Source organism: Rhinopithecus roxellana, chromosome 14 (assembly GCF_007565055.1).
Source record: "Rhinopithecus roxellana isolate Shanxi Qingling chromosome 14, ASM756505v1, whole genome shotgun sequence".
Taxonomy (NCBI): Eukaryota; Metazoa; Chordata; class Mammalia; order Primates; family Cercopithecidae; genus Rhinopithecus; species Rhinopithecus roxellana.
The window spans coordinates 31,200,984-31,228,836 of record NC_044562.1 but is presented as its reverse complement, the minus strand read 5'-3'; the positions used below and the strand labels follow the sequence as shown (position 1 = coordinate 31,228,836).

The following is a 27,853-nucleotide window of genomic DNA, read 5'->3' as shown; positions in this document are numbered from 1 at the left end:
GGGCAGAGGTTGCAGTGAGCTGAGATTATGCCACTGCACTCCAGTCTGGGCGACAGAGTGAGACTCTCTCGAAAAAAAAAAAAAAAAAGGCCAGCATGGTAGCTCACGCCTGTAATTCCAGTACTTTGGGAGGCCGAGGCCGGTGGATCACGAGGTCAGGAGACTGAGACCATCCTGGCTAACATGGTGAAACCCTGTCTCTACTAATAATACAAAAAATTGGCCGGGCGTGGTGGTGGTTGCCTGTAGTCCCAGCTACTCCGGAGGCTGAGGCAGGAGAATGGCGTGAACCCGGCAGGTAGAGCTTTTAGTGAGCCGAGACTGTGCCGCTGCACTCCAGCCTGGGCAACAGAGTGAGACTCTGTCTCAAAAAAAAAAAAAAAAGAGTTTGAGGCTGCAGTGAACTGTGATGGCACCACTGCACTTCACACTTCACTCTAGCCTGGGTGACAGAGCGAGACCTTGTCTCTAAAAAAATCAAAAAAAAAAAAAAAAAAAAGGGAAGGGCGCAGAATAGAATAAACAACTCTGAGAGGTGATATGATCTGGTGACAATCTCAAGTAAATCAGTGGTTGAACCAGGACCAGATCCCAGTGCCCCATCTTCTGGGGACATCCTGGGCCTGAATCTTTAATTCATGTCCCTTCTGCGGTGCCTTTCCTCTGAGGCCCTCAAAGGGAAACTGAGGCCTTTGAGGACATGAAGACTCGCATTAGGCCAATGAGCCTTGGAACTCCAGATAGAAGAGGAGAAGAAAGACCTGACTCTGTGTATATGTGTGTGTGTATGTGTGTGTGTATGTGTGTGCATGTGTGTGTGTGTGGCAGAGGGGGGTGTGGTCGTGGGGTATTGCCATGAACACACAAGGGGCAAGAAGCATCTGAAATCAGAGCTAACTTGGGAGGCACAGAACACAGGGTGCCTGGAAGGGAAACAGATGTATTGTGGGGCACAGGGCAGGCTGGGAGGGGAACAAAGGTCCACTCCATGGGTAACCAGACCCTTCCGCCAGGGCTGGCCACTTCTGCCTTTGGAAAATGTTTCACAACGCCCCATGTTATGTGTGTGTGTGAATCGGCCGATGTGAAGCGAATGTTGATGTAAGAGGCAGGGCGCTCAGCTGCGGATGGGTAACAGGGCGTGGGCTCGCACACCCACTTGCACCAGTGCCCAGAGACGGGGTGCAGGCTGAGGAGCTGCCCAGAGCACTGCTCACACTCCCAGAGTACCTGAATTCGACATTCCAATGACAGGTGAGTAGTGGCCCCTGGGGACAGAGCCTGACTGGGGGGTAGAGTGGAGGAGGTCACTAGGCTGGTGGAGACTTAAGGAAGCAAGAAAGCCCTTGGTCCCCTGTGGAAGCCTCTGGTCTCCCGTGAGAGTCCTGGTCTAGAACACAGTTCTGAACATCAGACTCAATCTCACTGGGGTGGGGTCCTTCACACCCCTAAGGGGTCTACTTTTCCTTTGTCTGAAGTCTGTGGATCAAAGCCCCTGGAGCTTTCTGGGCTGCCGGAGAAGGTGAGGGGTCCGGCCAAGGGGCAGACATGTGGCCTGAGCTTGCCCGTCTTCGAGCCTAGGGTCTCTCTGCATTGTCTGTGGCAGGAGATCTGCCTCTGGGCATCTGTCCTCACATGAGAGGACAGTAATTCTGAAGCTGCCGCGTCCCACACATCTGGAATGTTTGGTTGAGAGGTGGAGGTGATGGACCCAAGACGGGGGCCAGGGACCTTAGTTTCTCCACTTTTCCGGGAGGAGGAAGCAAGGGAGCAGGTGGGCTTAACTCTGGGCCACCAGAAAGAGGCAGGACACTCACCATGCTTCATGTACCCCAACAGGTGACAAGGGTCCCCAAAGGCTGAGCAGGTCCAGCTATGGCTCCATCTCCAGCCCAACCAGCCCAGGGCCACAGCAAGTGCCTCCCAGGGAGACCTACCTGAGTGAGAAGATCCCCATCCCAGACACAAAACCGGTGGGATGCTGGAAACTTCCTGGGGGCTTGCAAGATTGACAGGATCCTATGGGATCCCATGGGCTGGAGAATGGGGTCTCCTTATGATCATGGGTGACAAGTCCCTTCCAAGTTTGAGCAGCAGTGGTGAACAGTGGCAACTGCCCCTTCCTGCTTCTGTCCCCAGTGCTTAGCTGGGGTGCTTTATTTGTCTAAAAGTTCTCAATTAATCTCAGCTTTCCTATGAAGGAAAAGAGGCCTGGGGGGAATTGGGATTGGAGCCTTGAGGACATGTTTTAGCATTTAGGAAAGGGCATAGGGAGAAGTGAAGGAGGCTGCAGGCTGGCATCTAGCATCTAGGATGTTGTCACCTGCATTTCCAGTATCTTCTCTTTTTTTGGAGATGGAGTCTTTCTCTGTAGCCCAGGCTGGAGTGCAGTGGCACGATCTCAGCTAACTGCAACCTCTGCCTCCCGAGTTTAAGCGATTCTCCCGCCTCAGCCTCCTGAGTAGCTGGGATTACAGGCATGCACCACCATGCCAGGCTAATTTTTGTATTTTTAGTAAAGACAGGTTTTCACCATGTTGGCCAGGCTGGTCTCAAACTCCTGAGTTCAAGTAATCCACCCACCTCGGCCTTCCAAAGTGCTGGGATTACAGACGCTAACCACTGCTCCCAGCCTCCAATATCTTTAGCAGATTTCTAAGCCAATAGGCCATGCCCTGGAACAGGGTGGGGGATCATAGCCTCAGTGGACCACAGAGAGGAGGCCCTGTGGTCGGAAAAGGAGCTGGGGAGGGAGGAGCTGGGTCAGGGAGGCTTGGCCCCCTCACCCTCTTAGACAGCCCCCTGTGGGGTCTCTGAGGACCTGACAAGTCAGGGCTTAAGAGGGGCAGGCAGTTCAGGTGCAAGCCGGCTGCTCAGCTTAGCAGATCCTGAAAGCAGATCCTCTGTGACTCATCAGAGCATGCTGCTTCCTCCACCCATGCCCTCCCCATCCCCTGGGTGGCAGACCCAGGAATAGGCCATGGAGGGCAGGGCTGGGCTGACGGGCCTGTTGGGGCTCCTCTAGGGGATGGCCAAGGTAAGCTGCCACCATCCCTATACCCAGGACCCCCTCACTCTACTCCTCCCACTCCCCACAGGGCACCTTCAGCCTGCGGAAGCTATGGGCCTTCACTGGTCCTGGTTTCCTCATGAGCATTGCTTTCCTGGACCCAGGAAACATCGAGTCAGATCTTCAGGCTGGCGCCGTGGCGGGATTCAAAGTAACTAAGTCGGGACCTGAGTGGGGACACGTTCGAAAGGGAGGTGACCAGGCTAAGTGTTGAAGGCCCTGCTGGCCATGTTTCTCCAGTGTGGCCTGGGAGCTGGTGTTAAGTTCAAATGGGTCCGAAAAGGGTCCCCAGGGCAACCCTGCCAGACAGAAGGTGGGGCATTTGTGTGGGGGGTAGGGGACTGGACTCCTCTCTTTAAAAAAAAAAAAACAAAAAAAAACTATTTACTTATTTAATTTTATTTTTTTGAGATGAAGTCTCACTCTGTCACCCAGGCTAGAGTGCAGTGGCACAATCTTGGTTCACTGCAACCTCTGCCTCCTGGGTTCAAGTGATTCTCCTGCCTCAGCCTCCCAAGTAGTGCCCGCCACCATGCCTGGCTAATTTTTGTATTTTTAGTAGAGACGGGGTTTCACTATGTGGGCCAGACTGGTCTTGAACTCCTGACCTCAAGTGATCCACCCATCTCGCAAAGTGCTGGGATTACAGGTGTGAGCCACCTCGCCTGGCGTAATTTATTTTTTTATTTAGAGATGGGGGGTCTCACTATGTTGCTCAGGCTGGTCTTGAACTCCTGGACTCAAGCAATCCTCCCACCTTAGCCTTTTAAAGGGCTGGGATTACAGGCGTGAACTACCAGCACCCTGCCAGGATGGGACTCCATCTCTCCCACCCCCTCCCCAAGGAGTGTCCTTGGTTGGAGGGTACCACGAACTCAGGGACTTTCTGAGGCTGGCCTCTCTGGTTGAAGGCCTCTCCCTGCCTCCTCACAGCTTCTCTGGGTGCTGCTCTGGGCCACGGTGTTGGGCTTGCTCTGCCAGCGACTGGCTGCACGTCTGGGCGTGGTGACAGGCAAGGACTTGGGTGAAGTCTGCCATCTCTACTACCCTAAGGTGAGCTTGGGGGGCCTGGACAGGGAGAACCACTGGCCCCAAACCCCAAGCAGCCATTTCCAGCTTCCACGATCAGATAAACACATCATCTCACATGGGGCGTCCCAAGTCTATTTTTGTTGTTGTTGTTGTTGTTTGTTTGTTTTTCAGTCGGAGTCTTGCTCCGTCGCCCAGTCAGGAGTGCAGTGATGGGATCTCAACTCACTGCAACCTCTACCTCCCAGGTTCAAGCGATTTTCCTGCCTCAGCCTCTCGAGTAGCTGGGATTACAGGCACCCACCACCATGATCGGCTAATTTTTGTATTTTTAGTAGAGACGGGGTTTCACCATGTTGGCCAGGCTGGTCTCAAACTCCTGACCTCAGATGATCCACCCACCCCAGTCTCCCAAAGTGCTGGGATTACAGGCATGAGCCACTGCACCCCGCCCCAATTCCATTTGATAGATGAAAAGACTGAGGCTCAAACTGATAGCACACAGTCTAGAGGGACATGAGAGGCATGCCATTTCATAGAAGGGGCAATTAAAATTTGGGAAAGTGACTTGCCCAAGACAAAAAATGGGAGGCATCAGCTCAGGAATGGTCATTGGCTGGGGTGGACCCTAGGGACTTGGCTGTTGTGAGTGTCCAGTCTGGAAAACAGAAATTATAGCACTAGACATTTCAAAGGTATTGAATGCAGGGATCGAAAGGTTTGGGAGGGCTTGGGGGGCAAGGGGAGCGGGTGTTACCCAAAGATCAGAAAGCTGCTACACCCCTGGCACAAGCCCCAGAGCCATCCTTTGCTGCTGAGCTCCTGGAAGCATTATTGACGCTGATGAAATGGCCACTAGTGCTGCCAGAGCCCAGGTTGCCTGGTGCCACTGCCAGAAATACCACAAGAAGCAGGGGAAAAAGTGGTTTATCTCAGCCAGGGGAGGTGGCTCACGCCTGTAATCCCAGCACTTTGGGAGGCCGAGGCGGGTGGATCATCTGAGGTCGGGAGTTTGAGACCAGCCTGACCAACATGGAGAAATCCCGTCTCTACTAAAAATACAAAACTAGCCGGGCATGGTGATGCATGCCTGTAATCCCAGCTACTTGGGAGGCTGAGGCAAGAGAATCACTTGAACCTGGGAGGGAGAGGGTGTGGTGAGCTGAGACCGTGCCATTGCACTCCAGGCTGGGCAACAAGAGCGAAATTCCATCTCAAAAAAAAAAAAAAAAGTTTATCTCTGCCTTTCCATCTGCTGTAAGCTCTTCCTACATAATATAGGAAGCCAATTGGCAAGACTGTCTTGTAAATGTAGTCTGAGACCACAGACAAATAACCGGCCCACCCCTAATGAAGGATTATCTCCTCCCCATAGGTGCCCCGCACACTCCTCTGGCTGACCATCGAACTGGCCATTGTGGGCTCCGACATGCAGGAAGTCATCGGCACGGCCATTGCATTCAATCTGCTCTCAGCTGGACGGTACTGCCCCAGTGTACCCCAACTCTTCAGGCCAGGCCGAGAACAGCTGCTGCTACTTCCCGTCCCCCACCTCAACGAGTCCGTCCCAGAGTTTATTTTATCCTGCTGTCCCCTCTGAAGCAGGGCTGCTGCCCTATTTTCCAGAATGTAAAGTGATTTGTCTAAAGTAACACAGATGTGAGTCATGCAGGACTTTGGGATTGCAGCCCCAAACTCCCTGCTGCGCCGGGTGCCAGGTCTCTCCTCTAGCTCTGCCCAGCCTCGACTGTTCTATGCCACACTCCCACTCCCCTTGCCCTAGCTGTCTGGGGGCACTTAGGGTCCTGCTCTCAGGAGGCCAGATTCTTGTCTCCAGCCCTGAGGCTACGTAGGAGTTACAGACCCCTGGACCAGGCTGGGCTGACCCGGGTCACTCTGGTTTCAGAATCCCACTCTGGGGTGGCGTCCTCATCACCATCGTGGACACCTTCTTCTTCCTCTTCCTCGATAACTATGGTGGGTGCACACCCCATCTCATAGGGCAGTGGTGGTGGTGAGGGTGCTGTACTGGGAGAAGGGCTCTGACATCGAACTGCCTGAGCGCACCTGAGCTCCCTCACTCTCCCTGGGTGGCCTCTAGCAAGTTACTTGGACATCCCTTTCTTCACCTGTAACATGGGGAAATAATAGCACAGACATCAGAGAGTGGTTGTGAAGACTGAGTGAGGTAACAAATGTTAAGTACTTGGCACTGTGCCTGGAAGCGCTCGTAGTATTACCCATTACGAATTGTTGATGTTACAGATTTTTTTCGTTGGTTTGTTTGGTTTGTTTGTTCTGCTCTGTAGGGTTGCGGAAGCTGGAAGCTTTTTTTGGACTCCTTATAACCATTATGGCCTTGACCTTTGGCTACGAGGTAGGAAGCCAGTGCTGCAACCCCCCTGCAGACCCCCCCAAGATTATTCCTCTCCCTTCCCTCCGGCCGCTAGCTGCGTGGGGGTGGGGTGGGATGGAGGCTGAGAAATGGTGACCGCGGCGTGGTTGCGAGGGGCGGGGCTTGTCCTGACCAGGCTCCTCCCTGCAGTATGTGGTGGCGCGTCCTGAGCAGGGAGCGCTTCTTCGGGGCCTGCTCCTGCCCTCGTGCCCGGGCTGCGGCCACCCCGAGCTGCTGCAGGCGGTGGGCATTGTTGGCGCCATCATCATGCCCCACAACATCTACCTGCACTCGGCCCTGGTCAAGGTGAGCAGCGGGGAGGGCAAAGGAGACCCCCACTCAGTCGGAGCCATGCTGGCCCCGCCTCCAAGCCTGGAGCCCCTCCCCTCTGGCTCCTTCTGTCAGGATTTTCGGAGCCTGTAATAATTGAGGATCAGGCGGGACGCGGTGGCTCACGCCTGTAATCCCAGCACTTTGGGGGGCCGAGGCGGGCGGATCACGAGGTCAAGAGATCGAGACCATCCTGGCCAACATGGCGAAACCCCGTCTCTACTAAAAATACAAAAACTAGCTGGGCCTGGTTGCGCGCGCCTGTAGTCCCAGCTACTCGGGAGGCTGACGCAGGAGAATCGCTTGAACCGGGAGGCAGAGGTTGCGGTGAGCCGAGATCGCGCCACTGCACCGCCACTGCACCTCTCCAACCTGGCAACAGCGAGACTGTCTCAAAAAAAAAAAAAAAAAAAAAAGTGTCTACTGTGCGCTGGGAGAAAGACAGTCAAGGCCCCTGCCCTTCTAGAGTTTCCGTGCTAGTGGGGCAGACGGACGACAAGCAAGTAAACAAAGAAAGGAAATAATTATAGGCCGGGCGCGGTGTTTCACGCCTGTAATCCCAGCACTTCGGGAGGCCGAGGCGGGCGGATCACGAGGTCAGGAGTTTGAGACCAGCCTGGCCAACATGGTGAAATCCTGTCTCTACTAAAAATAGAAAAAATTAGCCGGGAGTGGCGGCGCCTGCCTGTAATCCCAGCTACTCGGGAGGCTGAGGCAGGAGAATTGCTTGAAGCCAGTAGGCGGAAGTTGCAGTGAGGGGGGATCGTGCCATTGCACTCCAGCCTGAGTGACAGAGCAAGACTCCCATCTCAAAAAAAAAAAAAAAAAAAGGCCGGGCGCGGTAGCTCAAGCCTGTAATCCCAGCACTTTGGGAGGCCGAGACGGGCGGATCACGAGGTCAGGAGATCGAGACCATCCTGGCTAACACGGTGAAACCCCGTCTCTACTAAAAATACAAAAAAAACTAGCGGGGCGAGGTGGCGGGCGCCTGTAGTCCCAGCTACTCGGGAGGCTGAGGCAGGAGAATGGCGTAAACCCGGGAGGCGGAGCTTGCAGTGAGCTGAGATCTGGCCACTGCACTCCAGTCCCAGCGACAGAGCGAGACTCCGCCTCAAAAAAAAAAAAAAAAAAAAAAGGAAAGAAAAGAAAAGAAAGGGAGGGAGGGGGGGGAGGGGAGGGGGGAGGGGAGGGGAGGGGAGGGAAGAAAAAAAAGAAAAAGAACTGTAGAGCTGGGTGAGGTGGCTGACGTCTGTAATCCCAACACTTTGGGAAGCAGGTGGATCACTTGAGCCCAGGAGTTTGAGATCAGCCTGGACAACATGGTGAAACCCTGTCTCTACCAACAAAAAATAAAAAATAAATAAAATAAATTAGTTGGGTGTTGTGCACACCTGTAGTCCTAGTTAGTCAGGAGGTTGAGGCTTGAGTCCTAGAGGTCGAGGCTGCAGTGAGCTGAGATCTCACCACTGCACTTCAACCTGAGTGACACAGCGAGACCCTCTAAAATAATAATAATAATAATAATAATAATAATAATAATTGTGAAAGGGACTCTGAAGTAAACAAAACAGAGAAATACGATAGAGAATGACTGAAAGTTGGGGAAGCAGATCAGGGAAAAGATACTACAAGCAGAGGGACAGCAAGTGCAAAGGCCATGGGCAGAAATGAACAAGGCTTGGGTCCCTAACAGCCTAACAGTGGCTCACACCTGTAATCTCAGCACTTGAGGAGGCCAAGACAGGAGAATGCTTGAGCCCAGGAGTTCAAGACTAGCCTCAGCAAGACCCTGTCTCTACAGAAAATTAAAAAATTAGCGGGTTGTGGTGATGTGTGTCTGTGGTCCCAGCTACTCAGGAGGCTGGGGCAGGAGGTTCACTTGGGCCCATGAGTTGGAGAATGCAGTGAGCCATGCATTGCACCACAGCACTCCAGCCTGGGTGACAGAACAAGACCTGTCTCTAAAAAATAAAATAAAGTAAGCTGGACATGTCTGAGGATGGAAAAAGGTGAGTGAAGGAGCGTGTCAGGACCTGAGGTAGCCAGGGACCTCAAAGGCCAGCCTTGCTTCACCCACAAAGTGGCTCGCAGTAGTCAGGCCTCTGTGGCAAGAACAGAGATGTAGGAGTCCATCGGCTGACCACGCAGGGGACTTGAGAAGGTACTGGGCTTTGGGGAGAACATAGAAGTGTGAGGGTGGGGGACACTGTGGTGACTCTGAGGGACTTTGGCACTTCCCTCTCCCTTTGACCTTTGTAGTCTCGAGAGATAGACCGAGCCCGCCGAGTGGACATCAGAGAAGCCAACATGTACTTCCTGATAGAGGCCACCATCGCCCTGTCTGTCTCCTTTATCATCAACCTCTTTGTCATGGCTGTCTTTGGGCAGGCCTTCTACCAGCAAACCAACCAGGCTGCGGTGAGACACACTTTCCCCTGCACCTGAGGCCACACGTGTACTTAAGTCCTGTAAGCCTTGCTGAGCACCCTAGGCAATGCAGCTGAGCCCTTCTGAGTCTCTGCCCTGATAATCTTCCCCGTTGGCAGATATCATTCATTCAGCAAATAATAATCGAGCACTTGTTTGTTTGTTTGTTTGTTTTTGAGACGGAGCCTTGCACTGTTGCCCAGGCTGGAGTGCAGTGGCGCGATCTCGGCTTACTGCAAGCTTCGCCTCCTGGGTTCACACCATTCTCCTGCTTCAGCCTCTCAAGTAGCTGAGACTACAGACGCCCACCACCATGCCCAGCTGATTTTTTGTACTTTTAGTAGAGACGGGGTTTCGCCGTGTTAGCCAGGATGGTCTCGATCTCCTGACCTTGTGATTGGCCTGCCTCGTCCTCCCAAAGTGCTGGGATTACAGGTGTGAGCCACCATGCCCGGCTGAGCATTTGTTATGTACCAAGCACATCCTAGACTCTGGGGATACAGCAGTCAATGCTACAAAGACCCAGTTCTCTGCAGCTTAAATGGAGAGCGAGGTGAGCAGACAGGAATGAATCCCGAAGGGTAGTGCAGAGTGGGAAGAAATAAAGGGGGTGAAGAAGCATAGTTGGGGGTATGGGAGTAGGGTCTGCATTAGCCCAGCTGGTCAGGAAAGGCTCTTAGAAGAGGTGACATTTGTGCTAATACTGGAAAAGGAGCTAGGCAATTCCTCCCTGACTCTCTGGGATCTGGGACCTGTGTCTGCCTCCCCTTCTGAGTGGATCTCAGTCATGAGGCTCTAACAACTGCAGCCAGGGTTGGGGGCTTCCTGAATGCTAAGCCCTGTGGGTGTGGCCAGGCCTCCAAGGACCTGGGCACTGCCACTGCCTTGCTCTGTGACCTTGGGAGGTCACACTCCTCCCTGGGTCTCACTCTGTTCCTTGGTACAAGGAGGGAGATAAACATCAGGATTGCAAACCCTTGTCTTCAAGATCAGGCAGGTGCAGAGCTGTGAGAAGTGGACAGTGTGAGGAGGGCATGGCAGCCAGCTGTCTCTGTGCTGATGCCAGCTCTTACGAACATAAAAGAAGCTGGAAACAGGCCGGGGGCGGTGGCTCATCCCTGCAATCCCAGCACTTTGGGAGGCCGAGGTGGACGGATCACCTGAGGTCGGGAGTTCAAGACCAGCCTGACCAACTGGAGAAACCCCGTCTCTACTAAAAAAAAAATACAAACTTAGATGGAGTGGCGGCGCATGCCTGTAATCCTGGCTACTCGGGAGGCTGAGGCAGGAGAATCACTTGAACCCAGGAGGCGGAGGTTGCGGTGACCCGAGATTGTGCCATTGCACTCCAGCCTGGGCAACAAGAGCGAGGCTATGTCTCAAAAAACAAAAACAAAAACAAAACAAAAAAGAAGCTGGAAACTGGGTTCTCATGCCAGGCCTTCTCAATTTTAAATGTTGGCAACAAATCCACATTAAAGGAAAAAAAAAACCCGCCGGGCGCGGTGGCTCATGCCTGTAATCCCAGCACTTTGGGAGGCTGAGGCAGGTGGCTCGCTTGAGCCTGGGAGTTCAAGACCAGCCTGGGCAACATGACAAGACCCCCATCGCTACAAAACATAAAAGCAAAACAAAACAAACCCGACTTATTTTGTTAGTCAAAATATGTCTGGCCACATTCAGCCTTGGGCCACCAGTTTTGGAACCCTGGTCAAGGCTAGGCAGCCCAGTTTCCCAAGGCTAAGCGTGCTCTTCGTATCTTCCTTCTACTGCCCTGGTACCCGCAGTTCAACATCTGTGCCAACAGCAGCCTCCACGACTACGCCAAGATCTTCCCCATGAACAACGCCACTGTGGCCGTGGACATCTACCAGGGGGTGAGCGAGGGTGGGCGGGGAGCGCGAGGCGCAGAGAGGCGCCCGCCCCGCCCACCGAAGGGCGGGGCCTAGGGCGGGGCCACCGGTCCGACCACACTCCGTCCCTGCAGGGCGTGATTCTGGGCTGCCTGTTCGGCCCCGCGGCCCTCTACATCTGGGCCATAGGTCTCCTGGCGGCCGGGCAGAGCTCCACCATGACGGGCACCTACGCGGGACAGTTCGTGATGGAGGTGGGGCAGGGGGCGGTCCCGGGTGGGCAAGGGGTCCAAGGACAGCAGGCACACTACTGGAGGCTAGGGCTCCGGGCCAGGCCTTGTAGTTCCTTTCTCTTTTCTTTTCTTTTCTTTTTTCTTTTCTTTTCTTTTCTTCCTTTTTTTTTTTTTTTTGTCGTTGGTGTTGTTGAGACGGAGTCTCGCTCTTGTCTCCCAGGCTGGAGTGCAGTGGTGCGATCTCGGCTCACTGCAACCTCCCCCTCCTAGGTTCAAGCTTCTCCTGCCTCAGCCTTCTGAGTAGCTGGGATTTCAGGCACTTGTCACCACGCCTGGCTAATTTCTGTATTTTTAGTAGAGACAGAGTTTCACTGTGTTGGCCAGGCTGGTCTCAAGCTCTTGACCTCGTGATCGGCCCGCCTTGGCCTCCCAAAGTGCTGGGATTACAGGTGTGAGCCACTGAGCCTGGCCTTTTCTTTTTTTCTTTTCTTTTCTTTTCTTTTTTTTTTTTTGAGATAGGATCTCACTCTGTCACCCAGACTGGAGTGCAGTGGCTCAATCTAGGCTCACTGCAACCTCTGCCTCCCAGGCTCAAGCCATTCTCCTGCTCTCCTGCCTCAGCCTCCCGCATAGCTGGGATTATAGGCATGCACCACCACGCCCGGCTAATTTTTGTATTTTTAGTAGAGCCAGGGTTTCACCATGTTGGCCAAGCTGGTCTTGAACTCCTGACCTCAAATGATCCATCTGCCTCGGCTTCCCAAAGTACTGGGATTACACACGTGAGCCACTGCTCCCGGCCTTTTCTTTTCTTTCTTCCCCCTCCCCACTTCTTTCTTTCTTTTTTTTTTTTTTTTTTGAGACGGAGTCTCGCTCTGTCGCCTGGGCTGGAGTGCAGTGGCCAGACCTCAGCTCACTGCAAGCTCCGCCTCCCGGGTTTACGCCATTCTGCTGCCTCAGCCTCCGGAGTAGCTGGGACTACAGGCGCCCGCCACCTCTCCCGGCTAGTTTTTTGTATTTTTTAGTAGAGACGGGGTTTCACCTTGTTAGCCAGGATGCTCTCGATCTCCTGACCTCGTGATCCGCCCGTCTCGGCCTCCCAAAGTGCTGGGATTACAGGCTTGAGCCACCGCGCCCGGCATTTCTTTCTTTTTTGAGACAGGATTTCACTCTGTTGCTCAGGCTGGAGTGCAATGGCGCCATCACAGCTCGCTGCAGCCTCAACCTCAGCCTCCCAAGTCGCTGGGACCACAGGCTCGTGCTACCACACCAGGCTAATTTTTAGAGTTATTTGTAGAGATGTGGTCTTCCTATGTTTCCCAGGCTGGTCTTGAACTCCTGGGCTCAAGTGATCTTCCCGCCTTGGCTTCCCAAAGTGCTGGGATTACAGACGTGAGCCACCCCACCCAGCTTTTGTTTCCTTCACGTAGCCCAGAGGGCGACACTATAAGCCCCATTTTACAGATGAGAAAACTGAGATCCCAACAGATGCAGCCAGAAGCTGCAGACCCAGGACTAACAGAAGCCTTTTCCCCCAAACTGTTTAGTCTTCAGCAGCCAGCTATGGGATGGGAGCCCCCCATTTCTCCCCACCCACCCCCTCTTGCCACCTAGGGACAGAGCTGCCCCCAATTCAACAGTGGAAAAACAGAGCATGCCCCCAGGGATAAGTCAGTTGCGGGACTACAGAGGATCTCTCCTCTGGAATCCCCAGTCCTGTCTACTCCCCACCAAGGAGCTCACCCCCACCCCAGGGATTCCTCAGGCTGCGGTGGTCACGCTTCGCCCGCGTCCTCCTCACCCGCTCCTGTGCCATCCTGCCCACCGTGCTTGTGGCTGTCTTCCGGGACCTGAGCGACTTGTCGGGCCTCAATGATCTGCTCAACGTGCTGCAGAGCCTGCTGGTGAGATGCACGAAACCCACCAGCCCTGCCCGCTGCTGAGCTAAACGGGACCTCCAGCAACCCCCATGCTGAGCCTCGCCTGGGCCTGCCAGGCCCTGTCCTAGGCACACCTTGCCTACAAGGCTTCCATTGCCCCCACAGCCACCCTGGGGGCAGGAGGGTAGGCATCACCATTATCCCCCCCTCCCCCTGCCCCAGATGGTCTCCCTCTGTTACCCAGGCTGGAGTGCAGTGGTTCAATCATGGCTCACTGCAGCTTGCCCTCCCACGCTCTAGCAATCTTCCCACCTCAGGCTCCTAAGTACCAGGGACTACAGGTGCACACCATCACACCCAGCTAATTTTTTTTTTTTTTTTTTTGAGATGGAGTTTCACTCTTGTTACCCAGGCTGGATTGCAGTGGTGAGATCTCGGCTCACTGCAACCTCTGCCTCCCAGGTTCAAGTGATTCTTCTGCCTCAGCCTCCTAAGTAACTGAGATTACAAGCGCCCACCATCACACCCAGCTAATTTTTTGTATTTTTAGTAGAGACAGGGTTTCATCATGTTGGCCAGGATGGTCTCAAACTCCTGACCTCAGATGATCCACCTGCCTCGACCTCACAAAGTGCAGGGATTACAGGTGCGAGCCACCGTGGCAGGTCTAATTTTTTTTTTTTTTTTTTTTTTTTTTGAGACAGAGTCTCGCTCTGTCGCCCAGGCTGGAGTGCAGTGGCACGATCTCGGCTCACTGCAAGCTCCGCCTCCCGGGGTCATGCCATTCTCCTGCCTCAGCCTCCTGAGTAGCTGGGACTACAGGCTCCCGCCACCACGCCCGGCTAATTTTTTGTATTTTTTTTACTAGAGACGGGGTTTCACCGTGTTAGCCAGGATGGTCTTGATCTCCTGACCTTGTGATCCGCCCACCTTGGCCTCCCAAACTGCTGGGATTACAGGCGTGAGCCACCGCACCCAGCCTTTTTTTTTTTTTTTTTTTTTTTTTAAGTAGAGACAAAAGCTCATTATGTATGTTGCCCAGGCTCATTATCCCATTTTACAGATGGGAAAACTGATGCACTCAGTTAAGTTACTAGTGGCAGAGCTGGGATTCAAACCGAAGCAACCTGATGCCAGAGCCCCAAACACTTTCTCCTGCCTTGGAGTCCACAACCTGAGAAGGCAGGAGACGGGGAAGTAGGCTCACTGTGGTTAGGGCAGTTGAGCTTACACCCACCCAGAGGGTGACAAGCCACGCCCATCTTGTCCCCACCCTTGCCATATTCTGAGGCAGGATTCCTCAGCCTAGGCTCCTGCTGCTCTCCCCAGCTTCCATTCGCTGTGCTGCCCATCCTCACGTTCACCAGCATGCCCGCCCTCATGCAGGATTTTGCCAATGGCCCGTGAGTACCCCCCTTCCCAAGTGCTGGATTGCATCACCACATTTCATCCTCATAGCCACCCAGAGGTACGAGCTACAATTCTCCCCATTATGCCAGTGAAGCCACAGAGGCTCAGAGAGGCTAAGGAACTTGCCCAGGGTCACACAGCTAGCAAGTTGGGGAACCAAGATTGGAATCCAGGGCAGAGGGCTGTTTCTAGAGCCTGAGCTCCTCACTCTCACCTCAGACTCAGCTCTTGCCAAATCCCGCCAGTGTGTAGCCTGGAGGGCCCAGGAGGCAGGAGGTGGGGAGGGGGTCTGTCTGCTCCAGGTCCCACAGCCCAGAGAAGCGGTCTTTGTGTATCCACTTCCACCCCCAGTGTGGGCACTGGGAGATGAAGAGAAGTAGATGCAGGTGGTCCAGCTGCAGCCAGCCAGTCCTGAGCTTCTCTCGTGTCCCCCAGGCTGAGCAAGGTCGTCACCTCCTGCATCATGGCACTAGTCTGTGCCATCAACCTCTACTTCGTGGTCAGCTACCTGCCCAGTCTGCCCCACCCTGCCTACTTCGGCCTTGCAGCCCTGCTGGCCGCAGCCTACCTGGGTCTCAGCACCTACCTGGTACAGTAGAGCCAGGGGATGCCTTGGGAATGGGTGAGGCAAGGATGGGAGGCAACCAATGGGGAGGGTCTGTGGGGACACATTGGGCCTTCCGCAGAGGTCTTGGCCTCTCCCCAACTCATGGTCGCCCCTCCCCCAGGTCTGGACCTGTTGCCTTGCCCATGGAGCCACCTTTCTGGCCCACAGCTCCCACCACCACTTCCTGTATGGGCTCCTTGAAGAGGATCAGAAAGGGGAGACCTCTGGCTAGGCCTACACCCGGGGCCTGGCTGGGAGTGGATGCATGGCTGGGAGTGGATGCATGGCGTGACTGGCCTGCTGGATGTGGAGGAGGTGCATGCAGGGAGCAGGATGGAGTGGGACAGTTCCTGAGACCTGCCAACCTGGGGGCTTTAGGGATCTGCTGTTTCCTAGCACAGCCATGTGATTAACCTCTGGGTCTCAGTGTCCTCATCTGTAAAATGGAGACACCACCACCGTTGCTGTGGAGGTTGAGCACTTTAACACAGTGCCTGGCACTGGGGACAAAAACAAACAAAACAAACAAAAAACATTTCAAAAGGTATTTATTGAGCACCTTCAGGTGTGACCTGCCAGCCCAAGGACGGGTGGGGTAAGGGCTTGGGGATTTGGACGAGACAGGCTCCAAACTGGAGCTTGAAATAGTGTCTGATGAATGTTTGTTTGTTTGTTTGTTTGAGACAGGGAAAGGGTCTCCCTCTGTGTCCCAGGCTGGAGTGCAGTGGCGCAATGTTGACTCATTGCAACCTCCGCCTTCTGGGTTCAATTGATTCTTGTGCTTCAGCCCCGGGAGTGGTGCGCACCACCACGCCCAGCTAATTTTTGTATTTTTAGTAGAGACGGGGTTTGCCATGCTGGCCAGACTGGTCTCGAACTGCTGGATTCAAGTGATCCCGCCCACCTCCGCCTCCCAAAGTCCTGGGAATTAGAGGCGTGAGCCACCGCACCCGGCCTGATTAAAGTTACATAAATACTAGTTCCCTTCTCGTCCAAAAGAGCAGGGAATGGGAAGCGGGAAGGCACGAAGTCTCTAAAGCATCCCGAAGACCCGTACGCCAGGGTCTGGTCCGCTCCTATTCGCCGCAGCCTTTCTGTTACGCCTGCAACCCATTTTCCAGACAGTAAAACGGAGGCGCGCTTCTTTCTCCGTCAGGCACCAGGTCATAAGGAACCCAAGAGCCCGTGCCTCTGAGGCCCAAGTTATTTGCTGTTTCCTCAGGGGACCCGGCGGCCGCGACTCCCACGCCGCGCCGTTATCGCTCCCTCTCCGCTGACTGCTCCCCCTAGGGGCAGAGACGGTCCCGACGCCGGCCCTCCCGCCCCCTCCCCGCCAGGCGGAACGACGGGGGAAGGTTGGCGCTCGGGGCTCGCGCCTGGGGGCCCCAGAATCCTCTGGGGAGAGTGGGTCGGGGGAAGCTGTGTGGGCGGGGAGCCCCCTCTGCCTTAGGGAGCGACTGAGCACCCCTTCGCCCCATTCAGGGGCTGCACTTTACAGACGCTCCCTAGGCTGTTTCTAGGCTCCCCCAAGTCCCTCCTCCAGCCGCCTCGGGTCCCTCGGACCCCAGCCCAGGACCTGCGGAGAGCCGCAGCGAGGAGAGACCAACGGGCCTTTCCCCAGAGTTGAACCGGGGCCGGGTGTTGCACCTGAAAGAACCCCCGATTTCCCGGGGACCCAGCAAGGCGGGCGGCCTGGCTCCGCGCTCAGGTCCGGACGCTTGTTTATGAGAAGAATTTCCTCTTTCTTAAAAGGGCAACGATGCGAGTGGGTCCTCAGGGAGAGAAGGGATGGGACTGGTCTTGTGCGACCTGGGCAAATGCTGCAGAGGGTACATGGGCTGGGCAAGAGGGCCGCCCGCCTCCTCTAGGGTTGGCACTGGAGATGAGTCCATGCCAGCTGAAAAAGATAGATGGGGGGGCGTGTAGCGAAGAAAGGCATCTCCCAGATCCTTTAGCCTCCTGGAAGTGCCCCATTTGTACCCCCTACACACCCCTCTCGTGAATTCACTTGGCATTGCCAGTCCTGTGCCAGGCCCTGTGTTACAAGTGGGGGAGGGAGGCAAAGTTCCGAATTAAAGATGTCAGCTCTCAAGGGCCCTACACTCCAGTGGCGGGAGACAGCTGTGCAAACAAGTCTCTGTGGCAGGATGCGGTGAAGGGCGCTGCCCCTGAGGCCGGCCTGGGAAGGGGACTGAATCTTGCCGAAAGGGGGTCAGGGGTAGGGGGGAGTGCTGAAAGGACAGTCCAGGAGGAATAATGAGAGTGCCAGGAGCATGGGGGCACGTCTGTGCACATCTGCCAAGACATGAAGCCTTCTGGGGACGTCTTAGATCTTGGGCAGGACTGGGGTGACGGCAGAGGAATGGGTAGGTTGGTCAAGAAGACACGGAGGGTCGGCTAAGGGGCTACCCAGGGCCTGGGCAAAGGGCTAGTGATGAGGTCGCGCCAAGGTCAGTCGTTTGGAGACTGGAAGGCGTCTACTTAGAGCTGCCCCCATTCCAACCATTGTAGCTCTGGTTCTCCCAGCCCGGGCTCAAATCGACCCTCCAGGAAGAGGGGTGCAGAGTTGTTCTTCTGGAAGCTCCCTTTGCATTCGGCACTCCCCAGGAGCCTGCTGAGCGCACCCCGACTTTCTGCACCGCTCCCCCCATCCCCCTGGGATGGGCTTTTACCAGCCCCGTTTGGCAGATGGGGAAGCTAAGGGGCTGGGTTGGGAGAGAGGCTTCCAAATCCACAGGTGCCAGACAGCATCTTGCTGAATCCCGTTTCTGCCCCTCCCCGTTTCTGATTTGTGGCCCCCATGATTTTATTTTTCCTGGGGTGCGAATCGATAAAACAGACAAAAAATAAGAATCCATAAAGCGAGCTCCACCTGTAGAGATAGAGAGCAGCTGGGTGTAGACAACCCCCCGAGTGAGGACACCCGAAGGACCCCCTCCCCCCACGCAATCCTGGTCTCTCGAGTCACTCCGTAACTACCTGCCCCGAGGCGTGGGGAGAGAAGTCCAGGGCTCCAGGCAGAAGGCGCGGCTGCCTCTGCTGCCTTGGGAGCATGGGAGGAGGAGTTAGGTCTTCCTGGGAAAAGACCGGCACGGGCAATGACTTGAAGTGGCGATAGGTTGGGGTGGAGGAGGTGGGGCATTCCTGAGGAATCCCGAGAGCTCAGGATGGCCCGTCCGGGAATGGTGGGTGGGGGGACAGCCCGCCAGGTTCCAGCCCCCTTCACAGAGGGAGAGGAAGGCGCGCCACCCAACCCAGGCCAAGGGCGAGGCCACGACTCCATTCCCTCGCCACACGCTTCCTTTTGGGGTCATGAGGGCCCCGCATCCGGAGATAAAGCTGAGGCCCCACCCAGGGGGCCGGACCGCAGGGGAGACAGATGTCCCGCTCCCAGGCTGGAATCCCGCCTTTGCCCTCGCCGGTAGACCCGGGGAACGTCGCTTCCTTTCTTGAAGCTCAGTTTCCTCATCTGTGAAATAGGATAAGGAGGCCGTTCTAAGGGGTAAATGAGGTTAGGGGGCGCAGCCAGAGCAGGCCTGGGAGAGCGCCAGCAGCGCGTGGCGATCACGGTGAAGCGCAATGGTGGCCGCCCCGTGGGCTATCCAGGAGCAGGAGGAGGGCCGAGGGAACCAGCCCGGGGACCGGGGTATCAGTCCCAGACAGTCCCCTCCCACCCCCTGCTCCCAGCCTCAGGGCACAAAGTCGTCGCACCTAATGGCAGGCGCCGCTCCCCTCCCTTCCTCTCCCGGCCCCCGGGCGGGGCGTCCCCTCCCCTCCCCTCCCCGGCTCCCCCTCGGCAGGGCCTGGCGGACGTGCGCCGCGTCGCACCCGGAGGCCGAACGGGACAGGACGCGCCCGCCCCGCCCCGCCACGGAGGCCCGCGGGAGAGGGGGGAGGGGAGGAAGTGCCGAGGCGTGTTTGTCGGGCTTGGCGTTATTAGTTTTTAAATGGTGAACTTACAAAATAGTAACGACGAGTGAAAATACCAACCCGCAGACCCACGGCACGCACCACGGAGGGGCTTCCCGCGAGACGGCAGCGACCTTCGTTCCCAAGTGCCTAGCACTGCGCCACAGGCCGGGTGGAACGAGCCTTGAGGGCCTCTGGTTTGAGGTCCCCACGGTCGGGCTTTGGGCCCACCGCGTGCGGCGCCGTGCTGGGCTCCTGGGGGCAGCGAGTCCAGTGACCCCCACCGCACCCCCAGTCATCACAGGGCGGCCGGCGAACGCGGGCAGGGGAGGGGACCGGGGAAGGCCCCTGGAGAAGGTGGCATTTCCTCGAGGTCGGTAGAATTTGGCTACGCGGAGAGAACAGCGGATACGAAAACTTCTCCAGGCGGGAATGCGTGGTGGCCTGTGCGCGGCGGGTGGACGTGCGGGGCCCCGGGTGGGGCCGTGGGGAGAGGTCGGCAGGGGACTTCCCAGGTCAGGGAGTTGAAATTTCACGCCCTACAGACCAGGGGAACCTTGCCCAGGGGCTGCGGGGGGCGGCCACCGTCCTATTCAAGACCGTGATTCTGAGGTTTGCACAGCTGTTTCAAGCCAGCAGAGCTTTCGCTGGCTCATGACGTCCTTGCGAAGTGACCTCTGCGACCACCAGACAGGAGAGAAGACCCATTTTACAGATGAGGTGGCGCTATCCCCAAGTCCTCAGAAAGGAAACCAAGAAGCCTCTAGTCCCGGGTCCTCAGAAAACGCAGAGGTGGAGCCGCGCCGCACTCGGGCACTCCCCGGCGTGGGCGCTCCGCGCGGGCGGGCCTTGGCCCAGGGCGCTCGGCGGCCTGGAACGGTGAGCCGGGTGCCGAGCCTGCCACGCAGCCGCAGAGGCTCAGACCCGCCGGCGGGCGGCAGGAAGGGAGGCGACGCCCCCTGGAGCGCGGCAGGAACCCGGCCCGGCCCGCCTCCCAGTCCGCCTAGCCGCGTCGGTCCCAGAAGTGGCGAAAGCCGCAGCCGAGTCCAGGTCACGCCGAAGCCGTTGCCCTTTTAAGGGGGAGCCTTGAAACGGCGCCTGGGTTCCATGTTTGCATCCGCCTCGCGGGGAGGAAACTCCATGTTGTAACAAAGTTTCCTCCGCGCCCCCTCCCTCCCCCTCCCCCCTAGAACCTGGCTCCCCTCCCCTCCGAAGCTCGCGGGGATCCCTCCCTCCCACCCCTCCCCTCCCCCCCGCGCCCCGATTCCGGCCCCAGCCGGGGGGGAGGCCGGGCGCCCGGGCCAGAGTCCGGCCGGAGCGGAGCGCGCCCGGCCCCATGGACAGCTCGGCCGTCATTACTCAGATCAGCAAGGAGGAGGCTCGGGGCCCGCTGCGGGGCAAAGGTACCGGGGCTGCGGGGAGGGGGCCGAAGCCGGGGCGCCGTGGGAGGAGAGGAGTGGCCGCGATCTTCCCCAGAGGAACCGCCGCCGCCGCCCCGGGCGGCCGCCTCAGCCGTGCCCGAAGCTCCCAGCCCGAGAGGTAGCGGGGAGAGAGTTTGAACTCAAAGGAGGCTCAGAGACGCGGGGCGGGGCCTGGCGCCTTTGGGGCGCTCCCGTCCGCTCGAGGTGAGGAAACTGAGGCAGGAGTAGAGAAGGAACTCCTTCGGGGGCTTCCTGGCTGGCATTGCGTGGTGCATGGTCGCCCCCCCCCCATTGGCGCCAATGGGGCTGGGAGATGGGGGAGCTAAAGAGGGTGCCTAAGGGCCACCCGCTGAGACTCCGCCCCACCCCCCTCCCTTGGTTGCGGTCCTGTAGGGTCTTGGGAGGGGGCGCCGAGGTGACAGCGGGCTAGGGAGGCTTGGAGGGATCTCCCGCCAACACACAGCCACGTTCCCACAAACTTCGCGTCACGCGTGGAGGCGCCTTGCCCCTCGGAGGCACAGAGGACGGTCAGCACTTCCAAGAGTTGCCTGGCGCCCGCGGGGAGAGTCGTGCGCCTAGTGGGCACGCACCACCCCGCGAAGCCTAGCTGCTGCGCCCCCCTCGCGCGTGGCTGGGCCGGGGTGGGGGTCTGCCCGTCCTCTTCCCCGTGTGGACCTCAGGACCTGGACGCTGCCCCCAGGTCTGCCCACCCTCGCCTGGGCCTGGCTGCCCTGGAGCTGAGGGCAAGATGGAAAGGCTAGTTGCGGGGGCCGAAGGGGGATGGGGTGGGAGGGGTGTCTGTCAATCAGGCCGCCGCTCCTGGGCTCCAGGTCGGAGATTTGGGCGGGGCGGGGCAAACAGATGGCCACTGGACATTGGCTCTAGGCCGCAGGACTGCACCCCTGCCTCTGGGTCCAGCCATAGTGAGGACTTTGTACCCATGGGGGTGGAGAGGATGGAGGGAGGGCAGGGGCGGACTGCCCTGGGTCCCAGGCCCTGGCTGTCCTGGGCAGGGGTGCTCAGGTAAGGTGGGGTCAGGAGGCACCCCAGTGGGGCTGATCATCAGCAGTCATGGAGGCTGTGAGAGGCAGGGAGAGAGCACCCCAGGACCCCCTTCTCCAGGCCACGCACTCCCTATGTGGGCGCCTTAATATCTGATAGGTCTCTATTTGTCAGGGAGCTGCAGGAGCCTTGGAGCAGATTGTGGGGCCTTGACAGGGGCATTTCAGAGAAAGTCAGGATCCGCCTTCATGTGTCTCCCTCGATGAAGGGGCCACGGCAAGATCCTCCCGGCTCAGGGGTTCATGCCTGGGCACACATGCAGGATTCTGCAGGCCAGTGTGCACCGAGCCCCCAACTTGGGCCTCCCTACCTCAGGTGACCAGAAGTCAGCAGCTTCCCAGAAGCCCCGAAGCCGGGGCATCCTCCACTCACTCTTCTGCTGTGTCTGCCGGGATGATGGGGAGGTCCTGCCCGCCCACAGCCGGGCGCCCCTGCTTGTGGAGGAGAATGGCGCCATCCCCAAGGTGCGTGGGGGCCAGGTGGGGCCGCGGGAGCACCTGGACTAAGTATTCAGGGCTTTAGGGGAAGGGGCTCCTAACTGAGCTTTTCAGGACGGACTTGCAGACCTGCAAGGTGAAGAGCAGATGGGTGGCAGCCTCCCCTGCCAGGCCCTGCCGGCTGTGGGGAAACTGAATTCTCCCTCATAAGTGGAAGCTTTTTCTACCTTGGTTTTCAGAGAGGTCTCAGAGAACCCGGAGGCCTACCCAAGCCCCAGAGCTGGCAGGGGCAAAGCTGGGAAGGGGGAAGTATCTGTCCCCTGGGCCCGGGGTTCCTCTGGAGAGGGCTAGGAGGAGAAGCCTACATGGGAGGAAGGATGGGGCCTGGAGAGAGGCACCCCAGCCAGCCTCGCCTTCCCTATAGCAGACCCCAGTCCAATACCTGCTCCCTGAGGCCAAGGCCCAGGACTCGGACAAGATCTGCGTGGTCATCGACCTGGACGAGACCCTGGTGCACAGCTCCTTCAAGGTGGGCCCTGCTCAACGGTCCTCAGCCTGGGTCTTGGAGGGGTCCCCCACCCTGGCCTGGGAGGGAGGTGTGTGCTGGGCCCCACGGCCTGGAACTCCTCCTCTTAACTCCAGCAGCTCTTTTCCCCCCACAGCCAGTGAACAACGCGGACTTCATCATCCCTGTGGAGATTGATGGGGTGGTCCACCAGGTGAGGGCCAGGAAGAGGCAGTGGTGGGCTTGGCATCTGCCTCCCAGACCCTAGGTTCTTCCTACCAATCCAGAGCGCCTCGGATGGGAATTGCATACATGTGGAATGTCAGAGACCCAGAGAGGGCGTGAGACTTGCCCCAAAGTCACACAGAACCTCAGGGGCTTGTGCTGACTCCAGGCCTGCAGAGTGGGCTCCTCCTCTAGGCTCCCCCATGCTGTGCCCCCTCGCCCCACCCTGCCCGGGACCCAGTTCAAGTAATTCAGGATAGGTTGTGTGCTGTCCAGCCTGTTCTCCATTACTTGGCTCGGGGACCGGTGCCCTGCAGCCTTGGGGTGAGGGGGCTGCCCCTGGACTCCTACACTAGGCTGAGGCAGGGGAAGGGACTGGGAATTAGTGACCTCATGAGGTAGGACTGGCCAGTGGAGTGGAAGTTTTGATCATTTTTTTGGGGGGGGGGGGTGGCAGTTTCCCCAGCAGTGGTCAGGGTAGCTGGCCAAGTGGAGCCTGCAGGCCCAGCCTCCTTCCTGTGTGCCTCTGCCTCCCTGGCCCATGCCCTCCCAGCCCTTGGCCACCCCCACACTGCCCCACTGGCCCGCAGCCCCCTCACTGGCCCGCCCCCCAGGTCTACGTGTTGAAGCGGCCTCATGTGGATGAGTTCCTGCAGCGAATGGGCGAGCTCTTTGAATGTGTGCTATTCACCGCCAGCCTCGCCAAGGTGAGCCCCACAGGGGTCTTGGGGCAACCGTACTCTCCCACCCACCTCCCACATGCAGCCCAGTGAACCTGCGGGCCCCAGGATGACCCACCTCTTGCTCCCAGTATGCAGACCCAGTAGCTGACCTGCTGGACAAATGGGGGGCCTTCCGGGCCCGGCTGTTTCGAGAGTCCTGCGTCTTCCACCGGGGGAATTATGTGAAGGACCTGAGCCGGTTGGGCCGAGACCTGCGGCGGGTGCTCATCCTGGACAACTCGCCCGCCTCCTATGTCTTCCATCCGGACAATGCCGTGAGTGCGGGCTGGACTGGGACTGGGACAGGAGCTGAGGCCCAGGAAGGGGTCAGTCCATTCAGGCCACCTTGGCCTCCCGGATTCCCATTTGGGGGGTGGGTGCCCTCCCAGTCCTTCCTGCATTCAGTTGCCTGTGCCTGCTGCCCACTACCCTCGTCCACCTGCCCTGCAGCCATGTGGTCCTTTCCCCTCACACACAGCAGAGCGTCTGCCATGCATAGGGGCCCCCAAAGGGCAGCCGAGTTTGGAAAGTTTCAACTTTTCCAGCTGCCAGTTGTGACCTACTGATGGCTTACATAATTAATTTAGTGGGTCCTGATCAGGAATTTTAATAAAATGAAATCGAATAGAAAATATCCCGTCGGGTGCAGTGGCTCATGCCTGTAATCCCAGCACTTTGGGAAGCTGAGGTGAGCAGGTAGTTGAGCCCAGCAGTTCAAGACCAGCCTCGGCAACATGGTGAAACCTTATGTCTACAAAAAATACAAAAACTAGCCAGGCATGGTGGTGCATGCCTGGAGTCCCAGCTATGCAGAAGGCTGAGGTAGGAGTATCACTTGAGCCCTGGAGGCAGAGGCTGTGGTGAGCCAAGATTGCACCACTGAACTCCAGCCTGGGTAACAGCAAGACCCTGCCTCAAAAAAAAAAAAAAAAAGTATCCGAGTGCTTTGCACAAATAAGGTTAAGAATCGTGAAGCTTTTGCATTGTTTACGTTTATAAATGTGTTTTTCTGGGGGTTGCTGTCAAAAAAGTTGGAACACTATGGGTGAGGGGTTTTCAGAAACCGCATGATCTGAGTAGCAGCTACATAGGGCTGGCCTGGAAATTCTGCACTCAGGACCACCTGCCCCCCTCACCTTCCTACACCCCACTTCCCCAGGTACCGGTGGCCTCGTGGTTTGACAACATGAGTGACACAGAGCTCCACGACCTCCTCCCCTTCTTCGAGCAACTCAGCCGCGTGGACGACGTGTACTCAGTGCTCAGGCAGCCACGGCCAGGGAGCTAGTGAGGGTGATGGGGCCAGGACCTGCCCCTGACCAATGACACCCACACCTCCTCCCAGGAAGACTGCCCAGGCCTTTGTTAGGAAAACCCACGGGCCACCGCCACACTCAGTGCCATGGGGAAGCGGGTGTCTCCCCCACCAGCCCCACCAGGCGGTGTAGGGGCAGCAGGCTACACTGAGGACTGTGAGCCCCAGGCCCCGTGTCAGTGCCTTTGAACCTCCTCCCCCATTCTCAGGGGACCTGAGGGGCCCTGCCTGCTGCTCCCTTCTGTCTCTGTCCATGCTGCCATGTTTCTCTGCTGCCAAATCGGGCCCCTTGGCCCCTTCCGGTTCTGCTTCCTGGGGGCAGGGTTCCTGCCTTGGACCCCCAGTCTGGGAACGGTGAACATCAAGTGCCTTGCATAGAGCCCCCTCTTCCCCGCCCAGCTTTTCCAGGGGCACAGCTCTAGGCTGGGAGGGGAGAACCAGCCCCTCCCCCTGCCCCACCTCCTCTCTTGGGACTGAGAGGGCCCCTACCAACCTCTGCCTCTGCCTTGGAGGGAGGGGAGAAGGTCTGTTACCACTGGGGAAGGCAGCAGGAGTCTGTCCTTCAGGCCCCACAGTACAGCTTCTCCAGGGCCAACAGCTGAGGGCTGCTCCCTGCATCATCCAAGCAACGACCTCAGACTTTTGCCTTAACCAGCCCTGGGGCTTGGCTCCCCCAGCTCTTAAGTGTGGGGGCATAGGCAAGACCCCCCTTGTGGTGCCATATAAATATGTACATGTGTATATAGATTTTTAGGGGAAGGAGAGTGGGGTCAGGGTAGAGACACCCCTCCCTTGCCCCTTTCCTGGGCCCAGACGTTGGGGGGAGGGAGGGAAAGGATTTTTACATTTTTTAAACTATTTTCTGAATGGAACAAGCTGGGCCAAGGGGCCCCAGGCCCTGTCCTCTGTCCCTCACATCCCTTTGCTCCGTTCGTTCATTCAAAGCATGTCTTGAGCACCTTCTGTGCCCAGCATTTTGCTAGGCACACCAGCTAAATGTGTGTGGGGTGGTCTCTACGCCAGCTCATCAGTGCCTCCTCGCCCACTTGACTTCACCGGTGCCTTTGCGGGATCTGTAGGAGGTGGGACTTTTTGTGGGGTTTGGGATCTCCAGGGAGCCCGACCAAGCTGTCCCCCTCCCCTGTGCCAACCCATCCCCTAGAGCCCCCTGCTGGCTGGGGGCAGCTCCCAGGATATCCTGCCTTCCGACTCTTGTTTCTGAAGCCCCTCCTCCTAACATGGCGATTCCAGAGGTCAAGGCCTTGGGCTCTCCCCGGGGTCTAACGGTTAAGGGGACCCACATACCAGTGCCAAGGGGGGTGTCAAATGGCGATGTCGTTGTGCCCCCTTCCCCCAGAGCGGGTGGGGGAGCGAATATGGTTGGCCTGCATCAGGTGGCCCTCCCATTTAAGTGCCTTCTCTTTGACAGAGCCCCAGTGTAATGAGAACTAAAGAGAAAGCCAGACCCCCATCTTGTTTCTGTGGTTATTGCGGGGTACTTAAGCAAGTGGGGTGTGGGCCTTGCACCTGCCGTGGGACCCCCACTTCAGCACACCTGGAGGGGCTGCCCGTCCCTCGACACTTAAGGTGGGAATGGGCAGCGTCAGAGCACAAATTTGAGCCTCCAGGCTGTGTTGTTCTACCTCTCCCCGCCTCGGGGATGTGGTCTGCAAAATGGAGATGTACCCTTTTGGCAGGACTAATTAAATGCCTGGACACACAACGGGATACTGCTAGCTGGAAAGCAAAATTCGAAGGCCTGGGGAGGGGCAGCCCTGGAATGCGGCAGGGAAGGGGGCGCGGCCTCTGCCCTGGAGCGGCAGGGGCGGGGCTTGTGCGGCCCCGAAGGCAGAGGCGGGGAGCGGGGCGAGGCTCGGGGTGGAGGCTCCAGCGGCAGAACTTGTTGGCCTGGGTGCGGCGGACTCCGGCGCCTGGCTCTGCGGGGCAGCCTGGGTGGGGCCGGCGCCGGGGCTCGGCCCGCCCCGCCCCCTTGCGGCCTCTGAGCTGCCATTGGACGCGTCGCCGCCCCACTTCCCGCCCCGCCCTGCGTCCGGAAGGCACTTCCTTTGCGAAAGCGCGCGGCCCCAGGCCGGGGTAGGAAATGCCCTCCCGCCCTCCGCAGCCGGCCTTTGCCTGCTTCCCACGCCGGCCGCTAGAGGCCTCCCTGTCCTCGCGGACGCTGGAGCTCGCCGGGGGCTGGAAAGATGGGGCCATCCTCACTCGCCCCTTTCCCGGGGGTGGGGCGTTTCTGGAGCCCCCACTGCACACACCCAGGGAAGAAGGGGGAAGTGCCTCTCTCAAGTGTTGGTGCCTGCGCCCCTGCTCCACCTCCCTATCCCGTCTGCTCAACACCTTACCTCGTGAATCCAGCCCCCAGACTGCCTCTTGGTGCCCCAGACGCTGATCGATCCCCAAGTCTGTGTGAGGGGCAGTCAGCGCTGTGTGAAACCGTCCTTTGTCCTCCTTCCACTGCTTTTCTCTGGTAGAAAAGATTCAAGAAGCACTTACCTGAAGAAACCTGCAGTTACCCTAGTCTCAGTTTTGGCCTGGGCTGGATCACAAGAGCCCTTGGCTAGATAAATACCCAGTCCCCTCCGGTCTCTGCCCTCATCCTCCGGTCCTGCTCTTACTTCCTGCTCTCCATGCAAACACTGATCCTCCCAGATTTGCATCGCAGAGGCCAGATAAACACGCAAAGGAGCTCCAGATTTTGAGACCACAGTGAGGCTTCCCCACCACCACCACCTACCTACACACCCTCTAACCACATGAAGTTCAAGTCAATCGCATGTATCAAGTGCGTACTGTGTGCCAGGCACCGTGCCAGGACCAGGCTATGCCTCTGCTCTCAGGGAACTCACACCGTAGGGTGGAGAGAAAGAAACGTGAACAGATGATCACTGCAATTCTGCAAATGCAGCACGGGAGAACCGTGGAAGGCGAGTGAGGACAGAGGACACCTAGCCCTATTTGGGCAGCCCTGCAGGATTGGAAAACACTCCCTGCAGGAGCGAGGCTCAGAG

General features: G+C 57.6%; 3 protein-coding genes and 1 long non-coding RNA gene across 12 annotated transcripts; 2 read left to right on the top strand and 2 right to left on the bottom strand.

Annotated features, from left to right (window-relative positions):
* The first annotated feature begins 639 nt into the window (after positions 1-639).
* Positions 640-17,328, top strand: SLC11A1 (solute carrier family 11 member 1). Of its 6 annotated transcripts, XM_010360223.2 has the most exons (15): positions 640-1,254; positions 1,840-1,973; positions 3,099-3,221; positions 4,004-4,123; positions 5,475-5,581; positions 6,006-6,076; positions 6,409-6,476; positions 6,645-6,800; positions 9,084-9,242; positions 11,039-11,128; positions 11,239-11,358; positions 13,092-13,241; positions 14,547-14,620; positions 15,063-15,216; positions 15,356-17,328. In XM_010360223.2, the coding sequence occupies exons 1-15, from the start codon at positions 1,248-1,250 to the stop codon at positions 15,464-15,466; spliced, it is 1,644 nt and encodes a 547-aa protein (XP_010358525.1). In that variant the 5' UTR covers positions 640-1,247; the 3' UTR covers positions 15,467-17,328. The 6 variants fall into 6 exon arrangements, 4 of the variants coding, with proteins under 4 accessions (XP_010358525.1, XP_030771940.1, XP_010358528.1 ...); XR_004053095.1 differs by lacking the exon at positions 15,356-17,328 and having other exon boundaries at positions 13,052-13,241; positions 15,063-15,130; XR_004053093.1 differs by lacking the exon at positions 15,356-17,328 and having other exon boundaries at positions 14,512-14,620; positions 15,063-15,080.
* Positions 15,766-19,326, bottom strand: LOC115893154. The gene is made up of 2 exons (XR_004053096.1): positions 19,195-19,326; positions 15,766-18,703 (listed from the first exon to the last, which is right to left on the bottom strand). It is a non-coding gene; the product is annotated as an uncharacterized LOC115893154 (long non-coding RNA).
* An 822-nt stretch (positions 19,327-20,148) lies between these two features.
* Positions 20,149-26,299, top strand: CTDSP1 (CTD small phosphatase 1). Of its 4 annotated transcripts, none has more exons than XM_010360230.2 (7): positions 20,149-20,546; positions 21,942-22,090; positions 22,488-22,592; positions 22,726-22,782; positions 23,408-23,500; positions 23,605-23,790; positions 24,675-26,299. In XM_010360230.2, the coding sequence occupies exons 1-7, from the start codon at positions 20,480-20,482 to the stop codon at positions 24,801-24,803; spliced, it is 786 nt and encodes a 261-aa protein (XP_010358532.1). In that variant the 5' UTR covers positions 20,149-20,479; the 3' UTR covers positions 24,804-26,299. The 4 variants fall into 4 exon arrangements, with proteins under 4 accessions (XP_010358532.1, XP_010358533.1, XP_010358530.1 ...); XM_010360231.2 differs by having other exon boundaries at positions 20,153-20,546; positions 22,491-22,592; XM_010360228.2 differs by lacking the exon at positions 20,149-20,546 and having other exon boundaries at positions 21,406-22,090.
* LOC115893153 lies at positions 26,285-27,546 on the bottom strand. Its single transcript, XM_030916082.1, has 2 exons — positions 27,461-27,546; positions 26,285-27,309 (listed from the first exon to the last, which is right to left on the bottom strand). The coding sequence occupies exons 1-2, from the start codon at positions 27,472-27,474 to the stop codon at positions 26,316-26,318; spliced, it is 1,008 nt and encodes a 335-aa protein (XP_030771942.1). The 5' UTR covers positions 27,475-27,546; the 3' UTR covers positions 26,285-26,315.
* Positions 27,547-27,853: the final 307 nt, after the last annotated feature.